Raw genomic sequence first — 27,690 nt, forward strand, 5'->3', positions numbered from 1 at the left:
TAACCTTAAGTCTGTTTTTATCAATTTAACAGTCCTCAGATTTTTTTCCAAGATTGATCTGGTTCAGACTTTTTTTTTTTTAAATAACAGGTGAATTCTGAAATCTACTTTTGTATAAGACTTCAAGAATACATACAGTATGTTTCCATTCATATAAAATACAAAAACAGGCAAAACTTATATTATGGATACATGCTTAGGTAGTAAAAGTATAAAGAAAAGCAAAGGATTATCTCCCAGATGGGTTTGTGGTTGAGTTGGGGGAAGCAGAGGACTTGATGTTGAGTGTGTACAGGGATACTGCTGGGGACCTGTGGTGGTTACAAAGTGTGAGGGAAGTGAAGAGCTGCAAGCCGGAGGAGGGAAGATTTGGTTTTTATCTAGCTGTTTGTATTGCATTATTGACATGTGCGTTTACTTGGTTTTGGCACCTAAATAGTTAGCACAGATTTCCAGACACACATTGAGGACAATGTATTACTTCTATCTGCAAAAGGGTCTTTTAGCAACAGTTGACACTTTTGTAATAAAAAAGCCCCACTTTCCTCTGTAATCCTTTTCTGTGTTGCAAATCACTTAAATATCATCTGAATTTTGTTTCTAGTATGCTTTTCTTATTCTGAAGATACTTGTTTTATTCTCTTGAACTTCTTTAAAGTTAAAATGATTATCTACTCATTGACATCTTCAGATTTGAATTTGTCATCTATATAGTAAAAGGAAGGTCTTAGGGATAATAGAAAATGGTTTATTTATACAGCCTTAGATATAGAGTAGTAAAGTTTTAAATAACACCATTAATGTTTTAAGAAACACCCCCAGTGTCATTGGAATATTTGCATGAATCCTTACTATTGGAGATCTGTTTTAATTTTAGCTGTGGTCTTAACCAGATGTCATAGTGTAGTGGTTAAGAGTGGAGAAAATTAGTATCCAACTAGGCAGATTCAGAATGTAGGTCAACCTACAGAAGAACTGTTGTGAACTCAGCTCTTCTTCCTCCTTCCTCCCAAAGATGGGGCACTATTCTAGACTAAAAGAGACTAAAGAGAAGTGATGACCAAATGCAATGGGTGAACCTAAATTGAATCCTGATTGAGGGGGGAAAAACAGATATAAAATACACTTTTGGGACAATTACAGTGATATTGTGGCTAATTTTCTTGGGTGTGGTAATAAGTATTATACTGATACAGGAAATTATTATTGGAAGGTGCATGCTGAAGTTAATTTATGGTGAATATCATAATGTCTGCATATTAAATAGTTCGGCAATGTGGGTATGTGTGGAAAGCAAATGTTGGGTGGAGAAGGCAGAGGAGGAGAAGATGTGAACAACCTTTTCTAGACAGGTACTCTCTGTGCGTCACAGACGTTACATTAGGTCTCGTAAGAGTCTGGATTAAATTTTGCTTAAGATCCTCTGCTTTTCTTTGCTCTGATTATTTACTCTAGAAGTAGCGTTCTGATTATTATATCAGCATCCTAGATACTTCACAACTGTAAAGGGGTGTGCCTGAGACAAGGTGTTTGGAGCATTCTTTCCAGTATTGGCATTCTAGTTTATCCATCGGTTCCTTGTGAGTTTGCCCTTTGTCTCTCTTGGTTTGATCAACCCTGGTGTACTGACAAAGTCAAGTTTTGAACCTTTGGACCTGAATACCAGGTCCTGATTTCTGAAGCACTTACCAAATTAGTGATCAGGGGTTAGCTCTTGGCAATTAGACATTGTGAATTTGTTGATATAATACTGTCTGAAGCCCTCAAGAGTTTGTAATAAAATTTTGTAATAAGAAATATGCATAAATAAAGGGAAACTTATAATAAAATCTTTTTAAGAGTATACTTCTAAAAATGAAATAACAAGTCTAAAGGCAGGGATTTTGTTTTGTTTTGTTTTTAATGATCCTGTTTGGAAGGGCATTAGGGAACTGAATTATTAAATTATTTTGGTTGCTACTTCATTCTTGCACATTCATTTAATAATGCTTATTGAGGACCTATTATGTGCTAATCATATAGACCTTCGTAATCTTCTTAGTAATCCCTACGTTCTTCTCTAAAAATAAAACAAAAATAGCCTAACAAAAACCCCCTAAGCTCTCTTGCTGCCCTTGGTGCTAGATACTTTAAAAAAAAAAAAAGATACAGTCTTATTTTCCCTCCCCCCCCCCCATTTCTTTTATTTGTAGTGTGGTATTTGTCTTCTTTCTTATACTTGATACTGTCGAGCAGCCTACTTAATAGGTGAAATAGCCAGATCAGAGCTTTTGTTTTGTTTAAATTATTAATGGGACGTTTTACTATTCAAGTCTTTTTCCACTAACAATATGCTTGGTTGAGAAAAAGATAGTTGTACGGCTTATTGAAATAAAACATGTCATTCATTCCAAAGATAAAGCAAGAGCATATCTGTTTATTAGAACAGAGGATAAAAATCATAATATGCTTAATTCATTTTCCAGGAAATTAATGGAAGCAACATGAAGTTACTTTGCCTCACCTAGAATTGAACCAGAACGTGGATTTATGGGAGAGCCTGAAGTGTTTACTTTGGGTACTGCACTGACTTTGAAAGATGACAGCTTGAAGGGCCTATGCTGATATATCTAGTCAGGGCTCAGTTACAAGAGACAGACTACTGTAGGCTCTGGGCTGGGCTGCCAGGAATGACTTGTAGAACAAGAGCTGAACTGGTGACAGGAGTACCACCTTTGTCACAGTCAGCAAAGGCATTAGGTAGGGTATTAGAAGGCCAGCATGAAACTATTCGTTTGAGAACACATCCTCTCAACAACACAAAACCAATAACCCAATTCAAAACTGGGCAAACGACTTGAATAGATAGTCCTTTAAACAAGATAGACCAATGTCCGATAAGCCCATGAAAAGATGTGCGACGTCACTAATAATTATGGAAATCAAATCAAAACCACAATGAAATACCACTTCACACCAATTAGGATGACTATTATTAAAACACAACAAGAAAAATGAAATAACAGGGCAAGGATGTGGAAAAATTAGAACACTTGTGCATTGCTGATGGGAATGTAAAATGGTGCAGCTGCTTTGAAAAATGGTATGACGATTTCTGAAAAAATTAAACAGAATTATCACCTGACCCAGCAATTCCACTTACACCCAAAAGTAGTGAAATCAGGACATGAGAGCAGATATTTGTACACCCACGTTTATAGCAGCATTATTCACAATAGCCAAAAGGTGGAAACAACCCAAATGCCCGTTGAATGAATAGGTAAACAAAATATTATACACACACACACAATGTAATATTATTCAGCCTTAAAAAAGAGAAAATTGTGACACATGTTATATAACATGGATAAACCTTGAAGACATTATGCTAAGGGAAATATGCCAGACACACAGGACAAATACCGTGTGATTGTACTTACATGAGGTATTGAATAATCAAATTCATAAAGACAAAGTAGAATAGTGGTTGCCAGGGGCTGGAGGGAGGGAGCAATGGGGAATTACTGTTTAATGACTATGGAGTTTCCATTTGAGATGATGAAAAAGTTCTGGTAGTGGATGGTGGTGATGGTTGCAAACAGTGTGAATGTATTTAATGTCACTGAACTGTACACTTAAAAATGGTTAAAATAGTAAATTTTGTTATGTATAATTGAACACAGAGACACACAAGCACACACAAAGAACATACCATCATGTCTGTGATACAGGTATTAGGAAGCCAGTACTACTTCTCCACAACTGCAACTGTTTCTTGACACTTAGAAAGTTAGTGACTTAAAATTGGAGAATTACATGCACACACACCCAACCAACCAGCATTTTCACAGTCGTTCTTGTGGATAGTCGAAGGTTCAGTAAAATGGCCCAACTTCACTTTCTGCTTTCGTCATCTCATGTCAGAAAATCTAGTTGGCTGAACCTCACTCACATTTAGAACCCTACTTTGCAAGTGACCCTGGGGAGTAATTTTTAGCTTTCAACATCTGTAGTAGCAGAAAACAATTAGAGGGAGATTAGAAAGGATGCTGAGTGCCATTTCATCATGTTTGTCACAGACTCTGAGTCAGTGGTGATTTATAACAGTCACAGGTGATGTTCCTTTTAATCGAGTCATCATGTCCAGTAGTGGCCAGTTGTCCTGCAGCTGGTCGGTCACAGAGGTAGGGTGGGACAAACAAATAGTTTCAACAGGGCAGAATAAGGGAACAGTTTGTTTGTAATCATCTCCTTTTGCAGTTCTTGGCTGATTGTGCTCAGTTTGTTAAACCTAACATACAATCTTTGCAGTTTTAATGAGGTAGAGCACAACTGAGTTATTTATATTACAGTGAAGCGATTCAGGTCACTCGAATGGGATACACGAAAGGTTCATTGATTAAAGAATAGCAATACTAATGTTTAGGAATACCAGATTTAAAGTTCTTATGTTTATTATAAGTTTTTTCAGTTTATTAAGTATGGAGATAAGAACATCAAGGAAATCAACTGAGCTCTTGCTCTCAGGCTGCTGAAATCTCTAGTATGAACTAAATTTGGAAAGAAGAGAAATTCACTAATATATAAAAGAGTCAATGTGCTAAAAATTGCATATTTTTGAACCGTTTTCAAAAATTTCTAACCATGGTCCACCCAAAAGATAAGGTATCTTTTGTTCTACTTTGTACAGAACAATCAGCTGTTTTGTTTATCTGTTATTTATTACTTGGAACTGTTTGACTAATGCCTATTAATAGTAAGATTCTGCATGAGTGCACTGTTCTCTCAGTGCCTTGGTAATACAGTATTGACCTTTGATAATTAAGTAATTTCTTAATTGCTCATATTTCAGAATAAACTTTTACAATTTTTATCTCAAATTGAAATGTTATACCTATCAATTAACATTTTGAACAAGTACCAAGCTTTGCATGCAGTGCTTTTTAATGTGGATCAAACTTTAATGACGTACCCGGGAGTTAGTTGTCTAAAGAACACCTCAGATTCTTTGTTACAGTTTTTCACTTCTAGAAATCTAACCTAAGGCACTTGGCCTCTCAAGGCACCTCCAAGCACAGTGTGGGCGGTGGCCATCAGCATATGGCTTTGTGGCTTATGCCAGGTCCCAAATAAAAGAACAGAGCAAAGCTCCAGAAAAAGAAGAAACAAAATGGAGACAAGCAATCTACCAGATGTACAGTCCAAAACACTGAATTGTAATAGTAATAAAATTGTGAACAATTGCCAACAGTGGGGAGATGGACAAATTTTATTATTGTAGAGCCATACAATGGAATGTCCTTTTCAAAGGATAATTTAATAACATTAGACAGGACTCATACAGTAATGTTAAGTTAAAGGAATTATTTATGGTATGATTTCTCTTTACAGAGAATTCTTTGTGTGAGATAATAACAAATTACAAGCAATAGTTCTCTGGGGGTAATTTTAAAATTATATTTTAAATGTTCTTCAATGAATATGTATTGCTTCTATGTATTTTCCTTTTTTTATTATAGAAATACATTGAAAGACATAAACAATGCAGAAATTTGCAGACTAAAAACCATAAAAGTCCTTCAGTCCCCTATATAGACAAGTGAAGCCCAGTCTATCAATTTGTTTTTTAATGGATTTTGCTTTCGGTGTTATGTAAGAAATCTTTACCTAACCTAAGGTCAGAAAGATTGTCTCCTATATTTTCTTCCAGAAGTGTTCTATTTTCAGGTTTTACATTAGGTCTGTGATCTATTTTGGGTTAATTTTTATGTGTGGTAAAAGGATGGATTGATGCTTTTTATATATGGATATTTGTTCCAGTATTTTGTCAACTGAATTGCCTTTGCACATTTGTAGAAAATGAGATATCCATATATATGCAGGTCCATTTCTGGATTCTCTGTTCCACTGGCAGATGCAGGTGGCTGCTATATCTGAGTCTCCACCAACATGGCTAACACTGTTCATTCACCCCACCCTGGAGATTCTGAGGCCCCCGCCCCACTCAACTTGTGGGCCCACCCAAGTCACTTCCAGTGGCTTTTCTATGCAAGCAACCTGCCTTGGCTCATATTGCAGAGTTTTCTAAAATCTCTCAAAGGTTCACAAAACCCAAACAAGCAGCATCTGGCTTCGGTGTGTCCCATACCTCTGGCTGAGCAGCCCTAAGATGGCACTAGCGACAGTTGACCTCTGTCTGTGGCTTGGCCTTTCAAGGCACCTCCAAGCACAGTGTGGGCGGTGGCCGTCAGCATATGGCTTTGTGGCTTGTGCTAGGTCCCAAATAAAATAACAGAACAAAGTTCCAGAAAAAGAATAAACAAAATGGAGACAAGCAATCTACCAGATGCACAGTGCAAAACACTGGTTATAAGGATGCTCAATGATCTCAGGGAGAACTTCAAAAAAGAAATAGGAAACATAAAAATGGAGACAGAAAACAAAAAAAGAACAAGTCAGAAATAAAGAATACAATAAGTGAATACATTAGAGGGAATCAACAGTAGATTAGATGAAGCAGAGGACTGAATCAACAATTTAGAAGATAAAGTAGCAGAAAACACCCAAACAGAACAGCAAAAAGAAGAAAGAATCCAAAAAAAGGAGGATAGTTTTTGGGACATATGGGACATTAAACGTACCAAAATGTGCATCACAGGAGTACCAGAAGAAGAAGAGAGAGAGCAAGGAACTAAAAAACTATTAAAAGAAAAGTGCGGAAAACTTCCCTAACCTGGTGAAGGAAATAGACATACAAGCCCAGGAAGTGCAGAGTCCCAAACAGGATCAACCTAAAGAGGCCCACACCAAGACACATCATAATTAAAATGCCAAAGATTAAAATTAAAAGAATCTTAAAAGCAGCAAGAGAAAAGCAGTTAGTTACCTACAAGGGAGCTCTTAAAAGACTTGTCAGCTGATTTCTCAACAGAAACTTTGCAAGCCAGAAGGGATTGGCAGTAAATATTCAGTGATGAAAATCAAGGATCTACAGTCAAGATTACCCAGCAAAGCTATCGTTTAGAATCTAAAGACAGATAAAGGGCTTCCAAGACAAGAAAAAGCTCAAGGAGTTCATCATCACCAAACCAGTATTACAAGAAATGTTAGTGACTTCTTTAAGACAGGGGGCAAAACAAGTCAAAAAATGAATAATAAAATGGCAATAACTACATATCTACCAACAATTGCTTTCAATGTAAGTGGATTAAATGCTCCAATGAAAAAATAGGATTGCTGAATGGACAAGAAAACGGCCCTTACATTTGCTGCCCACAAGAGACAGACTTCAGATCAAAAGACACACACAGACTGAAAGTACATGTACAGGGATCGAGAAAGATATTTCATGAAAATTCCAACAACAGAAAAACTGGGGTAGCAATACTTACACCAGACAAAATAGACTTTAAAACAAAGGCTATAAACAGAGATAAAGAAGGACCCAATAAACCCACTTCTGGGTATTTATCCAAAGAAACCCCACGGGGACGTGTGCATCCGTATGTTCATTGCAGCAGTTTGGGTGTCCGTCGATGGATGAATGGATAAAGAGTAGGTGGTACATATAAACAATGGAATGTTGCTCAGCCATGGAAGGGATTAGGTTCTTGCCATCTAGGGCATGAATGGAAGGGATTGTGCTGAGTGTAGTGAGTCAGACAGAGAAGGACAAATGTCATGATTTCGCTTATAAGTGAAATCTAAAGAACAAAATAAAACAAATTATAGATACAGAGAACATTTTGATGGTTGCCACATAGGAGGGGTGGGGGTTGGTGGGTGAATGCAGAAGGGGAAGGGATTTAGAAGTACAAATTGGTTGATACACAGTAGTCATGGGGATGTGTAGAGTATAGCATAAGGAATATAGTCAATAATATTGTAATTATATATGGTGTCAGATGGGTATTAGATTTATCGGGGTGATACATGGGAAGGCAGTTGGGGGCAGGGTGAAAAAGGTGAAGGAATTAACATATTGCGTACGGATCACAAGAATCTTCGTTTTTTTTGAGCCATGCGTTAAGGACAGATAACGAGAATTTCAAAAGATTGGGCAGAGAGCAGTGAGAGGCCAAGACAGGGAGGTGAGACGAGTGGCGACAGGGAACCAGCTGTGAAAGTGCCTACGCAGCGGGCCCCCAAGGAAGACAATCCGGCCAGGCTCTCGGGAGATTTGGCAACTCATCTGGAGCCCATAGTGGGAAGAGGAAAGAAAAAATATCACACACGGGTGTGTAAAGTGTGCGCATCAAAAAAAGTGAGAAGTGAAACTTAGTACATATGCAATTTTTGCCGTGTCCCACTGCACAAAGGAAGCTGCTTTCTGCAGTATCACACCAGGAGGGATTACTAACATCATAGGTGAGTAAATCCTAAAAAATTCCATAGAAAAATAATACATGACATAGAAGCATTTACACTTTAAAGAGAAGAGTGCATTTTAAAGTAGTTTCTTTTAAAAACCTGCTGGAACAGAGGGGTATGAGGGATTTAAACCCCGCCGAGCGCAACGTGTTAAGTACAAATTGATAGTTACAAAATAGTCATGGGGATGTAAAGTAAAGCATAGGGAATATAGTCAGTAATATGGTAACAAGTATATACAGTGCCAGGTGGGTACTAGATTATTCAGGGGGGTCACTTCTTAAATTATATTTCTAAGTGCTATGCTGTACAGCTGAAATTAATATAAAACAATATTGAATGTCAGCTGTCATGAAAAATTAGAAAAGGGGGGCAGGTGAAGGGGAATAAGAGATTCAAATTTCCAGGTATAAAGTCTTGGGGATGTAATGTACAGCATAAGAAATACAGTCAATAATATTGTGATAGTGTGGTACAGTGTCAGATGGTTGCTGGACTTTTCATGGTGATCACTTCTTTAGGTATATACATGTTGAATGACTGTGGTGTACACCTAAAACTGAAAAAAGAAGATTGAGTTTTATATGTTGATCTTATATCCATCAATCTTTCTAAACTGTTATTTCTAGTGGGCTTTTTTTTTTTTTGCGTAGATTCTTTTGAATATTCTGTATCAGTGATCATATTATCTGCAAACACAGTTTTACTTCTTCCTTTCTAATCTATATGCCTTTTATTTCTTCTTCCCTTATTCTACTGGCCAGAATGTCCAATGTTTTCTAGAAATGGTAACAATGGGCAGTCTTACCTTGTCCCTGATTTTAGGGGGAAAGCATTCAGTCTTTCATCATTAAGTATGATGTTAGCTATAGGTTTTTCAAAGATGCCCTTTATGGAGTTGATGAAGTTTCTCTCTATTTCTAGTTTGCTGAGAATTTTTTATCAGGAATGAATATTGGGTTTTCTTGAGTACTTTTTTGTGTGTTTTGAGATGATCATGTTTCCCAGTTTTAACTTGTTACTATGGTGAATTATTTAAGTGTTAAACCAACTTTGCATTCCTGGGATAGACACGCCTTGGTTTTGATGTATTATCCTTTTAAAATATTGTTGGATTTCATTTGATTTGTTTAAAATTTTTGCATCTGTCTTCTTGACTAGCAGGCTACAGTTTTATTTTCTTATAATGTCTTTGTCTGGTTTTGGTATCAGGATAATACTGGCTTCATGGATTGACTTCAGAAATATTCCTTCCTTTTTTGAAAGAGTGTTATTTGAATAGTCCATTTCTCCCAAGTTTTATGCTATTATTGACATATATTTTACTTATGTATTTACTCATATAGCTACAATTTCTAGTGTTCTTCAGTGCTTTGGGTAGATTCACATTTTCATATGGTTGCATTTTCTTTCTTCCTTAAGGATTTCCTTTTAACATTTCTGGTAGTGCAGTCTGCTGGTGATGAAATTGTTCAGTTCTTATGTGTCTAAAAGATTATTTATTTTACCTTTGTTATTAAAAGGTAATTCACCAGGCATAGAAAATGCAACCATATGAATGCAACTATGACTTTTTTTTTCTTTCATTACTTTAAAGAGGTTGTTTCACTGTCTTCTAGATTGCATTGTTCCCAGTGAGAAATCTGCTACCATTCTTATCTTTTGTTTCTATGTACATAATGTGTATATTTTCTCTTTTTGCTTTTAAGGTTTTTCTCATTGTCACTGGTTTTGAGTGATTTGATTATGATATGGTTTGGTGTAGTTTTCTTTGTGTTTCTTATGTTTGGAGTTTGTTAAGCTTTTTGGATATGTGTGTTTATGGTTTTCACCAAATTTGGAAAAATTTTTGGTCATGTTACTTCAGTTTTTTTCTTTCTTGTCCTCTCCCTCATCCTTTGGGGACTCCAATTATACCTCTTTTAGGCTGTTTGAAGTCATCCCACTTCTCACTGATGTTCTTTTCATTTTTTTTTTGTTATGGCAAAATATACAAAACAAACTTATCATTTTAACCATTTTTAAGTGTGCAATTCAGTGGCATTAAGTACATTCACATTGTTGTGCAACTATCACCGCTATCCAGTTTTAGAACTTTTTCATCATCCCAAATGGAAACTCCATACCTATTAAACAAGAACTCCCCATTGTTTCTTACCCCAGTCCCTGGAAATCACCATTCTACTTCCTGTATCTATGAATTGGACTACTCTGGGTACCTCATCTAACTGAATCATACAACATTTGTCCTTTTGTGTCTGGCGTATTTCACTTAGCTCGATGTCTTCAAGGTTCCTTTTAAAGGCTAATATCTTCATATTTTAAAATTCTCTTCTGTGTTTCATTTTGAACAGTTTCTGTTGTTGTGTCTTCGAGCTCATTATTCTCATCTTCCACAATGTCTAATCAGGTATAGATCCCATCCAGTGTGTTTTTCATTACATATATTGTAATTGAGTCTGTAGAATCTTCAGTTAGATCTTTTTTTATATGTCCATGCCTCTATTTAACTTTTTGAACATATGTAATATGCTTTTCATAATTGTGTTAATTTCCTTGTCTGCTAATTCTGTTATCTGTGTCAGTTCTGGGTCTATTTCAACTGGTTGATTTTGTACTCAATATAGGTGAAATTTCATACTTCTTTGCATGCCTGGTTATCTGATTAGATGCCAGACATTATAAACTACCTGTTAGGTGCTGAATACTTTTGTATTCCTACTAATATTCTTGAGCTTTGTTGTGGGATGTAGTTTAAATTACTTACAGACAATTTGGTCCTTTTGGGTCTTGCTTTTAAGATTTGCTGGGCCGAAGGAGAGACATGGTTAGTCTAGTACAGTGTTTCTCAGTATCAGCACTATGACATTTTGGGTCAGATAATTCTTTGTTGTCAGGGGCTGCCCTGTACATTGTAGAATGTTTAACTTCATTCCTAGCCTCTGTACTCTTTAGATGACTCCCCAGTTATGGCAACCAAAAATGTCTCCAGAAATTGCCAAATATTTGAGGGGGAGCAAATTCCTTCCCCTCCCCCCATTGAGAATTACTGCTTGAGGGTTAATGTTGCCGTACTACTATGGCAAGATCTTCCTGTGTACTCTGCTCAATGCCCCGTGAATCATGAGTTTTTTGTTGTTGTTTTTTTTCAGTCTGGCTGTTTGGGGTAGGCACTTTTATGGGCCTTGTGTGAATACTGGGCACTATTCTCTCTAATCTTTCTGGGTGGTTCTTTTTTAGTCTTATTTGGTTTCCTGACATATGTGCACTAATCAGCATTGAGCTGCATATTCAAAGGAGACCGTCTGGAGGCAGATCTCTGGAGTTCCATCTTAGTCCATTTGGGCTACTATAACAAAAATACCACATTTAAACAATACGCATTTATTTCTCACAGTTCTGGAGGCTGAGAAGTCCAAGATCAAAGTGCCAGCAGATTCGATGTCTAGTGAAGGCCCACTTCCTGGTTCATAAATGGCCATCTTCTAACTATGTCTTCACAGGGCAGAAGGGGTGAGAGAACTCTCTGGGTTATCTCTTATAAGGGCACTAATTCCATTCATGAGGGTTCTGCCTTCATGACTTAGTCACCTCCTAATACCATCCCACTGGAGGTTAGGATTTCAACATACGAATTTCTGGTGGGGACACAAACATTTAGTCCATGACAAGTTTGCTACCTATACATTTTTCTGCTCTCCAGGATTCTATCCCATGAACACTAGCCACCTTGATCTCCTCAGACTCTCAGCTCTGTCTCCTCAGCTTAGCAAATCTGCCAGTCCTCATCCAGTTTCCATCCTGTGCCACTGAGGGCCAAGAAACATTCAAAGCAGTAAGCTGGGGCAGTAGGGCTCACCTTATTTCCTGTGTCTCAGGGATCTTCTTTATTGTCTGATGCCCAGTGTCTTGAAACTCTTTTTTCTCCCCATATACAAGTATTTTGTCTGTTTTTGGGTTGTTTGAGATGGGAGGGTAAATCTGGTCCCTCTTATTACATCTTGGTCAGAAGCAGAAATCCCTTTAACTGATAATTGATTCATATTAATTATTGGTTAAAGCTGAAAGTGTTCTTAAACATTTATTCACCTAATTTCTTCATTTTGTAGATTTGTATGAAACCTATATCTGTCATATTCTTTGTTCAAAATCTCCTGTTCACTGTAGTTCCTATGGCATAACATAAATAGTAAATTGGCCCTAAAGCCTTCTATCATCTTTTAATATACCTCCTTAATGCAGGTTTTCCCAGCGTTAGCTAATTATGGGCACCTAACCATGTGTGGAGCATACAATTAGAGGACATGCCCTGACCTGATGAAGCACAGCAGTGGAATGCGTCGTGTTTTTAGGGCATTGCCACAGCAGGCTCACAGACTTGGAGGAGGCTTCCTTGTATGATAACTCATAATTTCTAGCAGCTAAAACACCACCATCAAAGCCTGTTTGTTAGCCTGGTTGAGGGTGTAAAGAACTGGTGCTATAAGACCAAAAAAAAGAGAAGATCATTTTGAGCAGTTCGCAATATGAAACTGCACTGAAGAATAATGCTATAAGGATGGGCGTGACTTGGAACCCACTGGTGGTAAGCTGTTGAAGGAAGGAGAAAAGTAGCAAAATAGAAATAAAGTGACAGAGGATATGTTTTGTATGAGATGAGCTTCTCGGATGTGCTACATCATAACTACTGCAGAGTTTGTAGCATGTGCTTGTTGGCTATTCAAGGGTGAAGTAATTTATTCAGAGTATACCTTGGGGGAAAGATATGTATGTGGTAGATAGGATGAAACCATTTGGCTATGTATATGAACTAAAACATAGCAAAATCATATTTTAACGGAATTTTATATATATTTATGTAATCAGTAATATATATCAGTGTGTATAAATTGCATGTGTTAAAGTGAATAAATCGTAATTTTTTGGCATTTGGGATGGTGATGATATGCTGTAGCTAAAAAGAAGACCTGAGTAAGTTTTTGTGGCTCCACAGTATATAAGAATTAGCCTTTTAAAACATACAGATAACTTATAGAAGGATGTGCTGTTAATTTTCTAAGACTGAAAGCTATTTTGTATTTATAATATTAAAAACTGTTTGGAAACAAAATATGATTTAAGGCTTCCAAAAACTAGGATTGCTTTTTAGTAATTAAGAAATAAATATTTTATGAGCGTATTTCTTATTTGCTGAATGTTTTTAATGGTGTAAGTGGTACTCATGTAGTTAAGCATGTGCGTTTTTCAAGTGATTATAAATCTTCACGGCAAGAGTTTGTGGGGACAGGGGAAGAATGCAGAGCAGTAGCAGCTTTTTACTTTCCTCGGCCTAAGGAAGCATAGAAGGTTTTTCATAGGCAAAGTACATACTATAAGGGAAAGGTAAACACTAAAATCAGGAATTACTACATCTGGGAGGAGACGCAGGGGATGCTATCAGAGAAGGACATTCACTGTATTGATGTTTTGCTTTTGAAATCACACTTTTAAAATAAAGTTTAACATATGTAGAGAAAAGTGTAGATCATAAGTACAAGGTGTGATCAAACAATACTGTGAATGTTTAAATAAAAACATTTATTACAGTAAAAGACCCATCACCATTAACCTCCCTCAAAATACTCCTCACTTCGAACACACTTACCCATCATTCTTGCCACTTTCTGAAGCAGTTCTGGAAGTCCTCTTTTGTGTTTAATTGTGCTGTCGTGGCTGCCTCTATGTCCTGAATCATTTTGACTTTGGGGAAGAGCCAGAAGTCGCATGGTGCCAGATCCGGTGAATAAATGGATGAGAACACACCGTAATGTTTTTATTTGACAGAAATTGCCGTACCGGAAGCAATGTGTGACATGAAGTGTTGTCATGATGGAGGATGATTTATGGCACACTTTAAAACACACCTCTCAACTGTAGTTCACACCCAACTGACTGCACCGAATAAGTTGAAACTTATCACACAGTTACTAAGGTTCGATGCACCGCTTCCCGTATTGAAGATCCCTGCCTTTCCGTTGGATGGCACTTGGCAGCAGCATTCACCATATTTTTTGATCACGATTGAAAGGCTCTGTGTCACACATCACTTCTGGTGCAGCAATTTCTGTCAGAAACATTATGCTGTGTCCTCATCTTATTCCCTGGATCTGGTGCCCTGTAACTTCGAGCTCTTCGCCAACGTCAAAATGACCATGAAAGTTAAATGTTTTGAATCAATTCAGTGTGTCTTTTACTGTAATAATTTTTTTTAATTTAAACATTCACCATATGTTTTGAGCACACTTCATGAATAGCTTGATGAATTTTCACAAAATGAACAAACCGGTACAATTAATATTTAGATTAAGAAACAGAATATTGTATCAGAACTGTTAGATTTTTTTTTTTTCAAGGTGGGTAGTGAGCACATGGGTGTTTGTTATATTCTTTATTTTTAAAAAGCTTTAAAGTTTGCCTAATATATATATATTTTTAAATCATCTCAGAAGGAAAGAAACACGGTCTTGAGAGAGCTGGAAAGTGTCAGAAAACCCACAGGCTTTAGTAATTGAGAAAGTACTAGAGGGAAGTAGGTTTTTCCTTTTTTTTTTCTCCACTTTTTTTTTGTAGTTTCATGTGTACGAAACACTGTAATAGACATTTTTCATTTATACCCTCACAAAGTGATAACCTCCCTCAGCAATTCCACTCCTAGGTATCTATCCAGGGAAACAGGTTTTTTCTATGTAGGCCTTTGTCTCCTGAAAGTTTATAAAGCTGATATTGACCCAAGTTACTGAAAGTTTTAAAATGGAAAAAGAACATACACAGTGCTGTGAGGGATCAAAGTAGTAAAAATTATTAGTACTTTTTGAAACAGTACATTATTAGCCTTTTATAATTACAATATAAAGTTTGGGTCCTCAAATTTATGGTACATTGAAATGACAGTTTTGTTTTAAATTTTTTATCACTAAAATCTCAATGATAGTTTAAGAAGGAAATTCCTTTTTCAGTTCTATAATGGAATATTCCAAGTATAGAAAGAATTGAGCTATTAAGATATTTATAGATATTTATATCTAGCTTAAAGGTTTTATATCTGTTATCGAAAGTGTTATTTGTATAGTGCATAGAAATATACTTAATCTAAGGGGTTTCCTCAAATTTGTTATCTATCTGTCTTTGTGGTTTTTTTTTTTTTTCCTTTTTGGAGGAGGAGGAGATACTCCATGAACACGAAGATTTCCAAAATTTATTTTTTACATGTAACAAATCGTTTTATATATCTCATTTTATGAAAAGTATTAAAATGAGATTTTTCTCCCTTGTTCTCAACAGTAGGCTTTATCTAACTAAGTTAATGGCTGCTGTGGTGTGGAAAAGCCATTTGTAAAATAACGTTTTGTAAAAATGGTCATTTGCCTTTCTGCTATTTGGGTTATATGCATAAAATTATTAGAATGTTAATCTATTGAAAACCACCCATTATTGAATAATTTTTGTTTCTTTCATTCTTGTGTAGAAGCCAATAGGGCAGCATCAGCAAATTGCTGTTTCTGGTATGTTGATGTATCTGATCTTCAAAGGAGTTGTTAGGACACACTGAAGTTTTTGTTTTGTTTTCCTGTTTTCCCTTAACAGGCAGTGGAAGACGAAATGGCCGGTCCTAATCAACTCTGCATTCGCCGCTGGACTACGAAGCATGTAGCTGTTTGGCTGAAGGATGAAGGCTTCTTTGAATATGTGGACATTTTGTGCAATAAGCATCGACTTGATGGAATCACATTGCTAACGCTGACTGAATATGATCTCCGGTCTCCTCCTCTGGAAATCAAAGTCTTAGGGGACATTAAAAGGTTAATGCTCTCGGTCCGAAAACTGCAGAAAATACACATTGATGTTTTAGAAGAGATGGGCTACAACAGTGATAGTCCCCTGAGTTCCATGACCCCTTTCATCAGTGCTCTTCAGAGCGCAGAGTGGCTCTGTAATGGGGAGCCTTCACATGACTGTGATGGACCCATCGCTGATTTGAATTCTGATCAGTACCAGTACATGAATGGGAAAAACAAACATTCTATTCGAAGGTTGGACCCAGAGTACTGGAAGACCATACTGAGTTGTGTGTATGTTTTTATAGTCTTTGGGTTTACATCTTTCATTATGGTTATAGTCCACGAGCGAGTGCCTGACATGCAGACCTATCCACCACTCCCGGATATATTCTTAGACAGGTAAGTTTTGTTTCTCGTTGCCAAATTTGTAGGAGATTGCTATAACAGCAATGATAAGAATATGTTTATGATAATTATTTATTGTTGTTGGTTTGGTTAATATATACGTTCCATTTGCTTTATCTGGTGGTATGGAAAGATATGCTTTGAAATTGGCTCTTTCTCTTAGAGTAAATTAGACCTTAAGCCTAGGTGAGTGGGAAAGACCACTGCTTAATTTATTTTTCTATAGCTATATTATAGCTCCCCGAGCACTTCAGATTTTAAAGGGGTTTCCCGGAATGTTGTTTGTAATAAATGGAATTTCATTATTATTATTTTTTTTAATGATGTCAGGATTCTACTTCTCCAAAAATATGGGGAGGTCTCCTGTATCACCAAATAACTTGGACTTATCACAGATAGTACAAACTGATTCATCAATAGCATTCTGTTGTTTTCATGAACTACCGAGTGCATGATAAAGAATATAGTATATGTATATGAAAAATAAGACTAGAACAAACCTCAAAACTGTTTTGACACTGGTGATTTTTAAAAATCTTCTTAAAGTTTATAGTGCTTTCTTGTTTATTTTTATAAAAGGTTTTACCCTTTTATAAGTGCCTTATGGTCTGTGATTGTTTAAATGAAATGGATTGAAATGTCCACATTAAGATGGCAGAATGACATACATATCACACTTTCAAACCTCGACTGAAAGCATAGTTAAAGAGGTTTTTAATGTTTGTTTCTTTTAACTTGTAAGCCCACAGGATGGGGCAGATAAGAGAGGAGAAAACAGTCATACATTTTTAGAAGTTTGAAAGCAGATGGCTGAGTGGCAACTAGCAGACCTGAAATAACCTAATTCTGAAACAGTAATCGAGAAAACTGAGAACCAACCCAACCTATGTTTCAGATTTCTCAAAGCTCTGGACATTGCAGATGAAAGGGTGGTACTAAAATAAGGAGAATTGAATGAAAGCTGTTAGATCCGGATATGTCCTTCTCTCTTCTATACAGTTTTCCCGACTGTAAATGAAGCCCCCAAGGAAGTAAGGAAGAAAGCATGTGGATATCTGGGAAAGAGCATTCTAGCAGAGGAAACAGTAGGGTGCAGAAATCCAGAACGGGTCGTATGCTTAACATGTTTAAGGAATGGCGAGTGAGAGATGGGGAGAACAGTTGCAGATGAGGTCTGAGAGGAGACAGGAACCCGGATTGTGTAGGGACTGGATGGTTGTAAAGACTTTGGTTTTCATTTTGAGTGAAAAGGGAAGCCATTGGGAAGTATTTAGGAGAAGAGTAGAGTGAACTAATTTCCATTTTAAAAGGTCCCTCTCACTGTTATATTAAGAATAGCCTTGGGGTGGAAGTGGGAAAGCAGGGAAATTATTGAATTCATCTAGACAAAAAGGAGGTTGATTGGATGATAGTAGTGGTAGAGATGGTGTGAAAGAATGTGTGTGTGTGTGTGTATGTGTATATATATATATATATATATATATATATATATAGAGAGAGAGAGAGAGAGAGAGAGAGAGAGAGAGAGAGAGAGAGAGAATGAGAGCAGCCAAGATTTGCTGATGAATTTGTATGTAAGGTGTAAGTGAAAGAGAGACGTCAAGGATTATCCCAAGATTTTTGACCTGAGCATCTGGATGGATGGCATTGCCCTTTACAGAAATGGAAAGACTGTGGAAGGAGCTGACTTGGAGAGAAAATAAGGGTTTGGTTTTAGGCGTGTCAAGTTTGAGATATCTTTTACACCAAATCAGATAGCAAATAAGAAATGGGAAGATGAATTGGAATTCGGAGAACTCTAGGCTGATTTTGCATTTACCAGCATAGGTAAAGCCATGATATTAGATAAGGTCTCCTAGGGAGTGAGAAGGGAAAAGAAGAAGATTGAAAATTGATTTCAAGAACATTATAATATTTAGAGGTCAGAGAAGTAAGGCAAAACCAGCAAACAAGACTGTGACTGTCAGGGCAGAAAGAGAGAGTGGTATCTTGGAAGCTAAGTTATAGAAACAATTTAAGAAGGTAGGAATAACTAATAATTAGCTGTGTCAGTGCTGCTGAAGGTCCAAATAAGATGAGGATAATTGACAATTGGATTTAGCAACATGTTGGTCATCACTGACCTTGACAAAAGTCAATAAGGGCAAAAGCCTGATTGTAATGGGTTCAAGAGAGAATGTGAGATGTACTGGAATTTACCTAAAGGTATATCTCCACAAATATGAAACAACATATGCACAAAGTTATTTGTGACATTATTTCTAATAATTATAAATATTGGAAATTATCTAAATGCTTATCCATGGAAAACTAGTCGAATATACTACTGTACATCTATACAATACAGTACTGTTTAATTACTATTTAATCATAAAAAAGAATGAGGAAGATTTCTACAAAGTGATATGAAATGATTTGCAAGGAAAACTCAGTAGCATGAGCACCATGAGCATCCAGATGATGGTTTTAAATACCAATCCCCACCAAAAAGAACCCCAGGCCAAGGCTCCATAGAGAAATGGTTGATTTTAAGTCTGGGGCAAGGAAAGTGAGAAATGAGCCCGAAGCAGATCTTGTGCTGTAAAGCAAGGAAGCACACAAAACCAATGGAAACATGTCAAAAACACATAGGAACTGGTTTGAAGGTGCTCCCACTGATCAAATTAGGACAATTGGAACATCAAAAAGAATAGTGATGGCAATGGATTATACTATGTCGAGTAAGAAAAAGAATCTATGAAGCCATAGTAACAAACAAAACAAGCAAAAAGTAGTGCGGTGAGAGGAAAAGTTCTTCAAGAATAATACCAACAAAGAAATGTGGATGGCTATTCCTGACTGTTTTGCAACCTCCAATGTAATAATTGATTCAGGCAAGTGGATGCAGAATCTATTAGGGGAAAGATAATCACATGATCTGAAAGTATTATCTCACATATTATACTTAATTACGGGGGAATAAGGTACCTTTACAATGGCATATGTCATTGTAAATGACACATGTACAATGACCTTTACATGTGTCATTTTAACCAAATAATCAAAGGTATTATCACAGTGAGATAAACTGACGTTAGGAGCATTGGATGTGATCTAATCACATCCAATTCACTAATCACTTACGTAATACTCTTGCCTCCGCCAAATATATCCTAAATCTAATCATAAGGAAATTATGAGACAAATCCAGAGCATGGTACATTCTACAAGATAGCTGATTTAGACTCTCCAAAAATGTCAATATCATGGCAGACAAAAGCCAAGCAGGGAGGAATTGTAAGGGAAATTGAAGAGACATAACCAAGAGCAATGCATGAACTTTAACTAGGTCCTCTATCAAGGAAAAAAATACTGCCATAAAAGACATTTTGGGGACAGTTGGGAAAATTCAAATATGGACTGCATATTAACTGATGCAGTGTAACACTAAAGCAGTGTTACTCTTTTCTGGATGTAGTAGTGTATCAGGTTATGACTAAGATATCCTTGTTCTTAGATACATGTCAAAGTATTTAGGGGAAGTGTGCTATAATGTCTGCAACTTACTTTTCGGGGGTTCAGTCTCCTCCAAAAGAGTACATGTGTATGTGTATGTAGATACTTATAGTAAGTGAAATGAAAGAAATGTGGAAAATGTTAATTATTGTAAACAATTGATAGCTTTAGGTGAAGAATGCAGTGTTTATCTTTTCAACTTTTCTTTTGGTATGATCAGAATTTTTAAATTAAAAAAAAATGAGCAAAGAAATGATAAGGGAGAGAAAGAGAACGGGAAGAGAGAAATTGGAAACAATCAAGTCTTACAAGTTTTCCTTTAAGGGCAGCGGAGAAATGAAGCTGCAGGCTGGGGAGAGGAGAAAAGGATATGGAGTTACCAGCGTTCTCTTGTGGCTGGGCTATATTACAGCTGATTTGTTACGTTGCTGATAGGAATGACCGGATTTTGAGGGAGGGGGATGATGTTAGAGGAAAGAGAAGGTACAATTGTTGGAGTCATGTCATGTCCCTGAGTATATGATAAGGGATGGGCTCTAGTGGGTGGAAAAGGCTCGTCTTACGCACATGGACTGTTCATCCACACAGAGGAAGGTAGAAAAGATGGAAATCGAGGTAGAAGTTTGCTGGATGTAATGGTGGAGCATGAGGAAATGCTTTTCTGATTGTTTTGATTTTCTCTTCAAACAGAATTAGAATGGAGAGAAGGTTGGAGATTTGAGGAGAAAGGATGAGGTGTAAAATAGTCATTGAGGAGAGGGATAGACTTGTGTGATACAGGGGCAGCACTGACGGCCTCCGTGGGCTTGGTAGTCATGTTGGCACCGTAGTCATGTTGCCACCATGTGTTTTACCAGCCTCACTGCAGATACAGGTACGGGATAGATGGGAAATTGGATTCAGGCAGGGCTGAAATTTTTCTAGGTGGCACAATGAAGGAACAAAGGACAAGGGAGTGATTATAATGATTGACCATGGACTCGGGTGGATAAGGAGGGATGTGAGGATATGAGGTACGTCAAAGAAAGTGAAAATGTTATAAGAGCAGTGGATTTTAGGTTTCAGAATTGTTGAAGTTGGAGTACTAGAAGGAATAAGCTGGAAAAACAAGGGGTATTGGTTAGTATGGGATTCTTGACACTGAGATTATGAAGAAGAATCTTGATAATGACAAGATCCAGGTTATAACCATGGGTGACTGAAGTAGAGTAAAAGACAAGGTCATAGGAGGAGAAGTTAAAAGAAAAGTGATGTGAAGAACACAAATTACAACAGGAGGAGAAGTTCTGGAGAGAGCGACAAGTGAAGCAGAAACTAGAATCTTCAGGAAATGAGCGAATGGATGCGGAGGGTCTATAGATGATTATAGCGAGGCATAATGGGAGAAAAGAGGGGAAATGGTCCGGAAGTACAATGAGGATTTTAATTTAAAGTGTACAATTCAGTGGTTTTTAGTATATTTACAAAGTTGTGCAGCCATCACCACTAATTCCAGAACATTTTCATTGCCCCCAAAAGAAACTCATATCCATTATTAGTCACACCCCATTCCCGTCTTTCTTCAGATGCTGGCAAGCACTCATCTATTTTCTGTTTCTATGGATTTGCCTATTCTGGACATTTCATGTAAATAGAATCATACAGTATGTGGCCTTTTTCTGTGTGTCTTGCTTGTTTAATTTAGCATAATGCTTTCAAGATTCATCCACATAGTAGTATATATAAGTATTTCGTTCCTTTTTATTACAGAGTAATATTCCATTGCATGGATATACTGCAGTTTCTTTATCCATTCATCAGGTGATTAATGTTTGAGTTGTATCTACTTTTTGGCTACTACTGCTGCTGCTATAAACATTAGTGTACAAAATTTTGTGCAGACATATGTTTTCAGTTAACAGCAGGGATTTGAAACCAAATTTTACCTAACACTACAATGCCACCTATTACAAATCTCCACGCTCTTAGTATCTAAACTTTATTCACAAGATAATGGTAGCAGGTGCTGTCAGTGTACTTCCTATATCCCCTCAGATCTGTTTTCTATTTTCTTGCACATTGATACTCCCAACCTCCACAAATATGTCTTTGTTGGGGAGCTGCTCTTGGGCTGCTGGAACCCACTTTGCCTGCTTGTAAAGAGAACCAAACATGCTTGGAAATTGACATCGCTCCAGCAGCAACCCTTAACCAAAGACTGGTGAGGTGGGGTATAAATATTTCATTTCTCTTCGCCCTAATTGGGACAGCTTTTAGGCTGGACCTACACTGTCTCCCAAACTCCCCACAGGACTGAGCCAAAGTGCCCCTTGCCTGAGGTCCCACGGGGCTGTGCTTGATGTCCCCCCTTTGCCTCGCTTCCTTGCCTTCCTGTCACTTCCCCATTGCCCTGTGGTTTTCCCTTGGGAACACTCCTAATCACTTTCACACTGATCTTTGTTTCAGAGTTTGCCTCTGAGGCTTATTTGACAAAATTCCAAGAGTTTCGGCACAACATAAATAGAAAATTAGAAAGAAAGAGGGATGCTTCTAGAGGCAGGCCCACTTACAACAATGAGAGGGATAGCTGATAACCATAATAGCAAGGGAGGAAGCAGAAAAACTATAGAAAGCAAACGTAAGTAATGGAAAAACCACATCAATCTGGGGGTTCACTGTCCTTCATTTCTCAGTAGTCCTTGAGGTCATTACCATGTTCAACGTAATAATCAGTGTTCACAGTGATGCCTCTGAATTGCCAAAGAAAGTTCAATTCTATCTTTAAAAAAAAGGCATCATAAATACAAGATACTGAATACTCATTTGACAGTTTTCTCACAATACTCCACTACAAGGACAGTAAAAAGGGGCGGGGTGTACCCTATAATCCCATGAAGACAAAAATACTGATAATAATGAAAATTTGGAAAGTGGAAAGCTAAGTACCTCTTGTGAAATTGGGAGTGGGGACTGGCAGTGCCTAAGAGGTGAGTTTATTTGTACTGCAGAGCTCCAGAAAAACTCTCAGGACGGGAAGCACCAAGCATCTCTTGAGACCAGGTACAGACAGGAGCTAAATATGAGAGATTTGGTTGGAAATCAATTGAAGAAGCTTTTAGACATGCTCTACTCTGCCGGAAGACAGGTGGTATGTTCTCCAGAGGAGCTGAATGTGATAGACTCTGGACTCTGGACACTGGGCCCCCATGGGAACAAAGGTGTATGTTTTTTAATATGTTTTTAGGATTAACTGTAAATCTACCGATTGATCACTGAGACTTCCAGCTCCCTTACTTAAACAGCCAGACTTATTTCCCATCCCCACTCCCACCCAACCCCAGTCCTCCCAGCAGGAGAACAGATTCCTCTCCTTAGAAAACCTGCACAAGAGAAAAGAACTGTAGATACTGTGGTAGGAGAGATACACGTACCCCTGGCTCATAAACCAGATGTGCTCAGTCAGCGAAACCCACAACTTGACAGGCTCAGTCCGTGAACACAGAGTCTCAGTGTTGTGTTTTGTTTTGGGTTTTAGTACTTCACTGTCAAATATGAATGGTTAGTCCAGAATCACCAGACATTTGAGGAAAAGAGACCAATACAAACAGAAAAAAGCAAACTTGGAAAAACAGAAAAGGGAGAGCAATACTTCAAAAAAACAACAACCATATTCTCACAGATGAGATGTTGCATGCTATAAGACAGTAACAGTGGGTTATAAAAAGGGGAAATACAGAGAAAATAAGCTTTTGGAAAATAAAAAATGAAAGTAGAAATTTAAAATCCAGCAGGATAATTGAACAGATTCGATGAAATTGCCCAGCATGTAGAATAGAGATGAAATGTAGAGGAGAAAAGGTAAGATCAATCCAGTTGGTCTCACAGGGACCAAACCAGGCTTCTGTAAAGAATACATAGAAAAAAATGAAGGGGAAAATGTTACCTAAGATATAATACAAGGAAATTTCTCAGAACCAAAGGATGTGACTTTCCAGACCGAAAGGGGCCACTGAGCCACCCAGTACAAGAACCGAAAAATTTCAGAACACTGGATACAGACAGAAGATCCTAAAAACTTCTTAGGAGATAAGACAGGTAACATACAAAGACTGGAAATTCAAATAGCATCAAACCTCTTGGCAACAGTGAAAGCTAGAAGACAATGGAACAATGCCTTTAGCATTCTAACCTAGAATTCTCTGTCCAGGCAGACTACCAGTTAGATACAAGGTTTAAACCCAAGGATATTTTTAAATTGGCAAGTCTCAAAAATTTATTCTCCAGCCCACACCTATAGAATTGCTAAAATGACAAAAAAAAAAAAAAAAAAAGATAGTAACACGGCCTGATGAGGCTTCAGAGCTACTGATGCTGTCATACACTGCTGGTAGAAATGCAAAATGATACAACTGCTGTGAAAACAGTTTGATCGTTTCTGAAAATTTTAAATGCACATTTAACAAAAGACTAAGCACTTTCACTCCTAGGTGTTTACCCAAGAGAAATGAAAACATATGTCCATGCAAAGACCTGTATGTGGCATTTATTCATAATCACCCCAAACTGAAAGTCGCCCAAAATGTCCATCAACCAGTGAATGGATAAAGGAACTGCAGATAAAGAATTATGCATGCAGTAACATGGATCAATCTGAAACATATCCATGCTGAATGAAAATAGTCAGATACAGAAGGTATCTGGACAAACACTATGTGAGTGCATTTATGTGCCCTTCCAGAAAAGGCAAACCTGTAAGGGATGGACATCAGAGATCAGTGGTTGTCCCAGAGCTGGAAGTGAGGGAGGGGCTTGACTACAAAGGGGCACAAGGGAACTTTCTGGAGTGATGGAAATGTTCTATGTCTTTATTGTGGTGGTGATTACATGACTGAATACATTTGTCAAAACTCATTGAATTGTATAGTTAAAAAGGGTGAATTTTTCTGCTTGTAAATAAACCTCAACTAAATCTGACATTAAAAACTCTAGCCCCTCTTTCTCAGAAAACAGCTGGAGGATATAATATACACCATCAAAACTAAGGAGTAAACTGAGAAAGAGGAGAACATGAGATTCAGGAAGCAGAGAATCCGTTGTAGAAGAGAGGAATTCCCAAGATGACGGTTCAGTTTTATTCCAACAAATAGCCATGCAGGAGAAAATGGCAACCATTCTAGAGTGGACAAGAAGAAGAGCTCTGGGAGAGCTTCCCCTGAAGGAAAAATTGAAATTGATAGAATAGTTTGGAGATGAATTGGTGATAGGCCCACAAGAAACAGAGCAAACTAAAAAGAAAAAAAAGAGAGTTCTTTATTAGCTCCAGAGAATTGTAAGTTGTACAAGAAAGGGCTTTAATCACTGTTCTCTGACTCAGCTATGAATAATATTTACAAACTAAACAAAATTGTGAAATAATATTGAGAGCATGGGAGAATGTATGTATATGTTTGTGTGTGATGTGTGACTAAAAAATATGTCAGATAAAATAGAAAAGTGAAAGTGATCACCTCTGGGGAACAAGAATTAAGTTTAGGTTGGGGGGGTAAGGCAGAAAACTTATTTTCATCATAAACATTGTAAAACTTTTAAATATATAAAAATTTGTATAAATACATATACATACACATATATTTGGTTTTTATGTGTTTATTTTAAAAGTTTGAATTTTTACAAGTCATTTAAAAGAATCTTTTATCTGAAAATTTCTGTTATGTGAAATAATCCTTTCCCTAGTGATGCCAGATAAATAAGTCAGCAATAGATTAAAAATGCATAAGAGGAGTCCCGCCCTGGACAAGAGTCCTCCCTTTCCCCAGCATATCACGCTGTGTACGCTCCCTGCCCATTAGTCACTTAGTAGCCGTCTCAGTTATCAGATCGGCTGTCACAGTATCAGCAGTATCACAGGGCTTCTGTGCAAGTGACCTTTATTTAACAATGTCCCATTCACCTCACTTCATCTCATCATGGAGGCATTTTAGCATCTCACATCATCACAAGAAGAAGGTTGAGAACAGTACAATAAGATACTGCACGAGAGAGAGACCACATTCGCCTAACTTTATTACAATATATTGTTATAATTGTTCTATTTTATTATGGGTTATTATTGTTAATCTCTTACTGAGCCTAATTTATAAATTAAACTTTATCAGCGGTACGTATATATGGGAAAACACATAGGATATATAGGATTTGGTACTGGCCATGATTTCAGGCATCCACTGGGGTTCTTGGAACGTGTACCCCATGGGTAAGGGGAACTACTCTGTATTGAAAACAGAGGAGTTAAGGTCAAGCCCTGCTTGTCTGGATTCTGAAATAAGCACATCGTGCAAGAAGTGAGCCTTTTTTCCGCTGTCTTTTGTGGGCATTCCTAGATTCAGGTCTGCCATGCTATAGGGAGGGAGAAAAGGGCCGTTACTTCTCTGCTGAGAACTATGACTGGGAATCACAGACAACAAGAGAATCTGGTTAATAGGGTACTTTATGAAACAGTTGTTTCCCTTAGATTCTCCAAATATCATCTCATAAAAGAGGTAGAAGTTATAGAAAACAATTTTAAGGTCACTGTTAGAAGAGTATCTTATTGAAAAGAGTGGCGTCACTTATGTACATATACTTCTTGTCAGCCCAATATGTAATTTTTTTCTGTTTTAGTGTTCCTAGAATCCCATGGGCCTTTGCCATGACAGAAGTATGTGGCATGATTCTGTGCTATATTTGGCTCCTGGTTCTTCTTCTTCACAAGCACAGGTACCTCACTTATTCCATTAAAAGACTGAAAGTGTTTTGATTGTGTTAAAGGTCATCAAACTTGTTTCTCCCTTTGCAGTTTCCTTGTTAATTTCCTTCTCTAGTCATTATGACATGGTAGTTATTGACAAAGGACAATGTTGGAGGTTTGGTCAGCAAAGGTCAGCCTGAGGTGACAGCTACATATTTAGAAATATTCTGAACATTCAGAATATCTGCAGAGAAAGATCACAGATAGCGATGATCGATCATGGGCTAACCTTTGACATTCTAGCCTTATTTTTCTTATGAAACAGAAAAAATGTCATGTTATGTAGAAGGATAGAAACTACTCCAAGGACAGTCTGTGGTCACATGTTTGGATAGAAGAAACTTCTCTGCTTGGAGGAGGCCCATTGAAAAAGAGATTATTTTGCACAGACCATACACGCCTCATCAGTGTGGTTTACTTCAGATGGGACAGGAAATTGCTGAATAGGGAACATGCTTCTTTGGCATGTTCAAGAAATATAAAGGGAAAATTTTTTCTCATTTAAAAAAAAAGAAGCATAAAGGGAGGCTCTTTTCCTATGTTAATGAGATAAAATTACTTGATTTAAGTAAAACATAAGGCACACTGAAGAAAAACTTAAAGAACTAGAAAGTTTGTGGATCTGCTCTTCTTCGTCTTTGGATGATGAAGAGGAACAGGGCCACTTTCTTGATTTTTCGATCCTTTCTTCCCACAGGGAGCTTGAGGTAAACCACAGTGACGAGCTTTGGGTCCTAAGAAGCAATTATTTCAGGGCTTTGAAGGTGAAGCGAAAGGTTGACATTTGCTATTCCTGTCACACTTTTAGGCCATATTGCACTTCATTCTCTCCTGTTTGCAGCAATATTTTTAACTGGG

The 27,690-nt window shown here is 37.3% G+C and overlaps 1 protein-coding gene across 3 annotated transcripts in view; it reads left to right on the forward strand.

The window, feature by feature from the left end:
- SAMD8 (sterile alpha motif domain containing 8) overlaps positions 1–27,690 on the forward strand; it is a 50,626-nt gene that overhangs the window by 12,109 nt on the left and 10,827 nt on the right. For 2 of the 3 annotated variants that reach the window (XM_019745967.3, XM_074339638.2), the window contains exons 2-3: positions 15,973–16,565; positions 26,706–26,801. In XM_019745967.3, coding sequence (XP_019601526.1) covers positions 15,973–16,565; positions 26,706–26,801 — 689 coding nt within the window. The remainder of the gene's footprint in view (positions 1–15,972; positions 16,566–26,705; positions 26,802–27,690) is intronic. The other variant, XM_019745968.3, reaches the window with a different exon arrangement.

Source organism: Rhinolophus sinicus, chromosome 15 (genome assembly GCF_057876585.1).
Source record: "Rhinolophus sinicus isolate RSI-liver-muscle chromosome 15, RSI-T2T, whole genome shotgun sequence".
Lineage (NCBI taxonomy): Eukaryota > Metazoa > Chordata > Mammalia > Chiroptera > Rhinolophidae > Rhinolophus > Rhinolophus sinicus.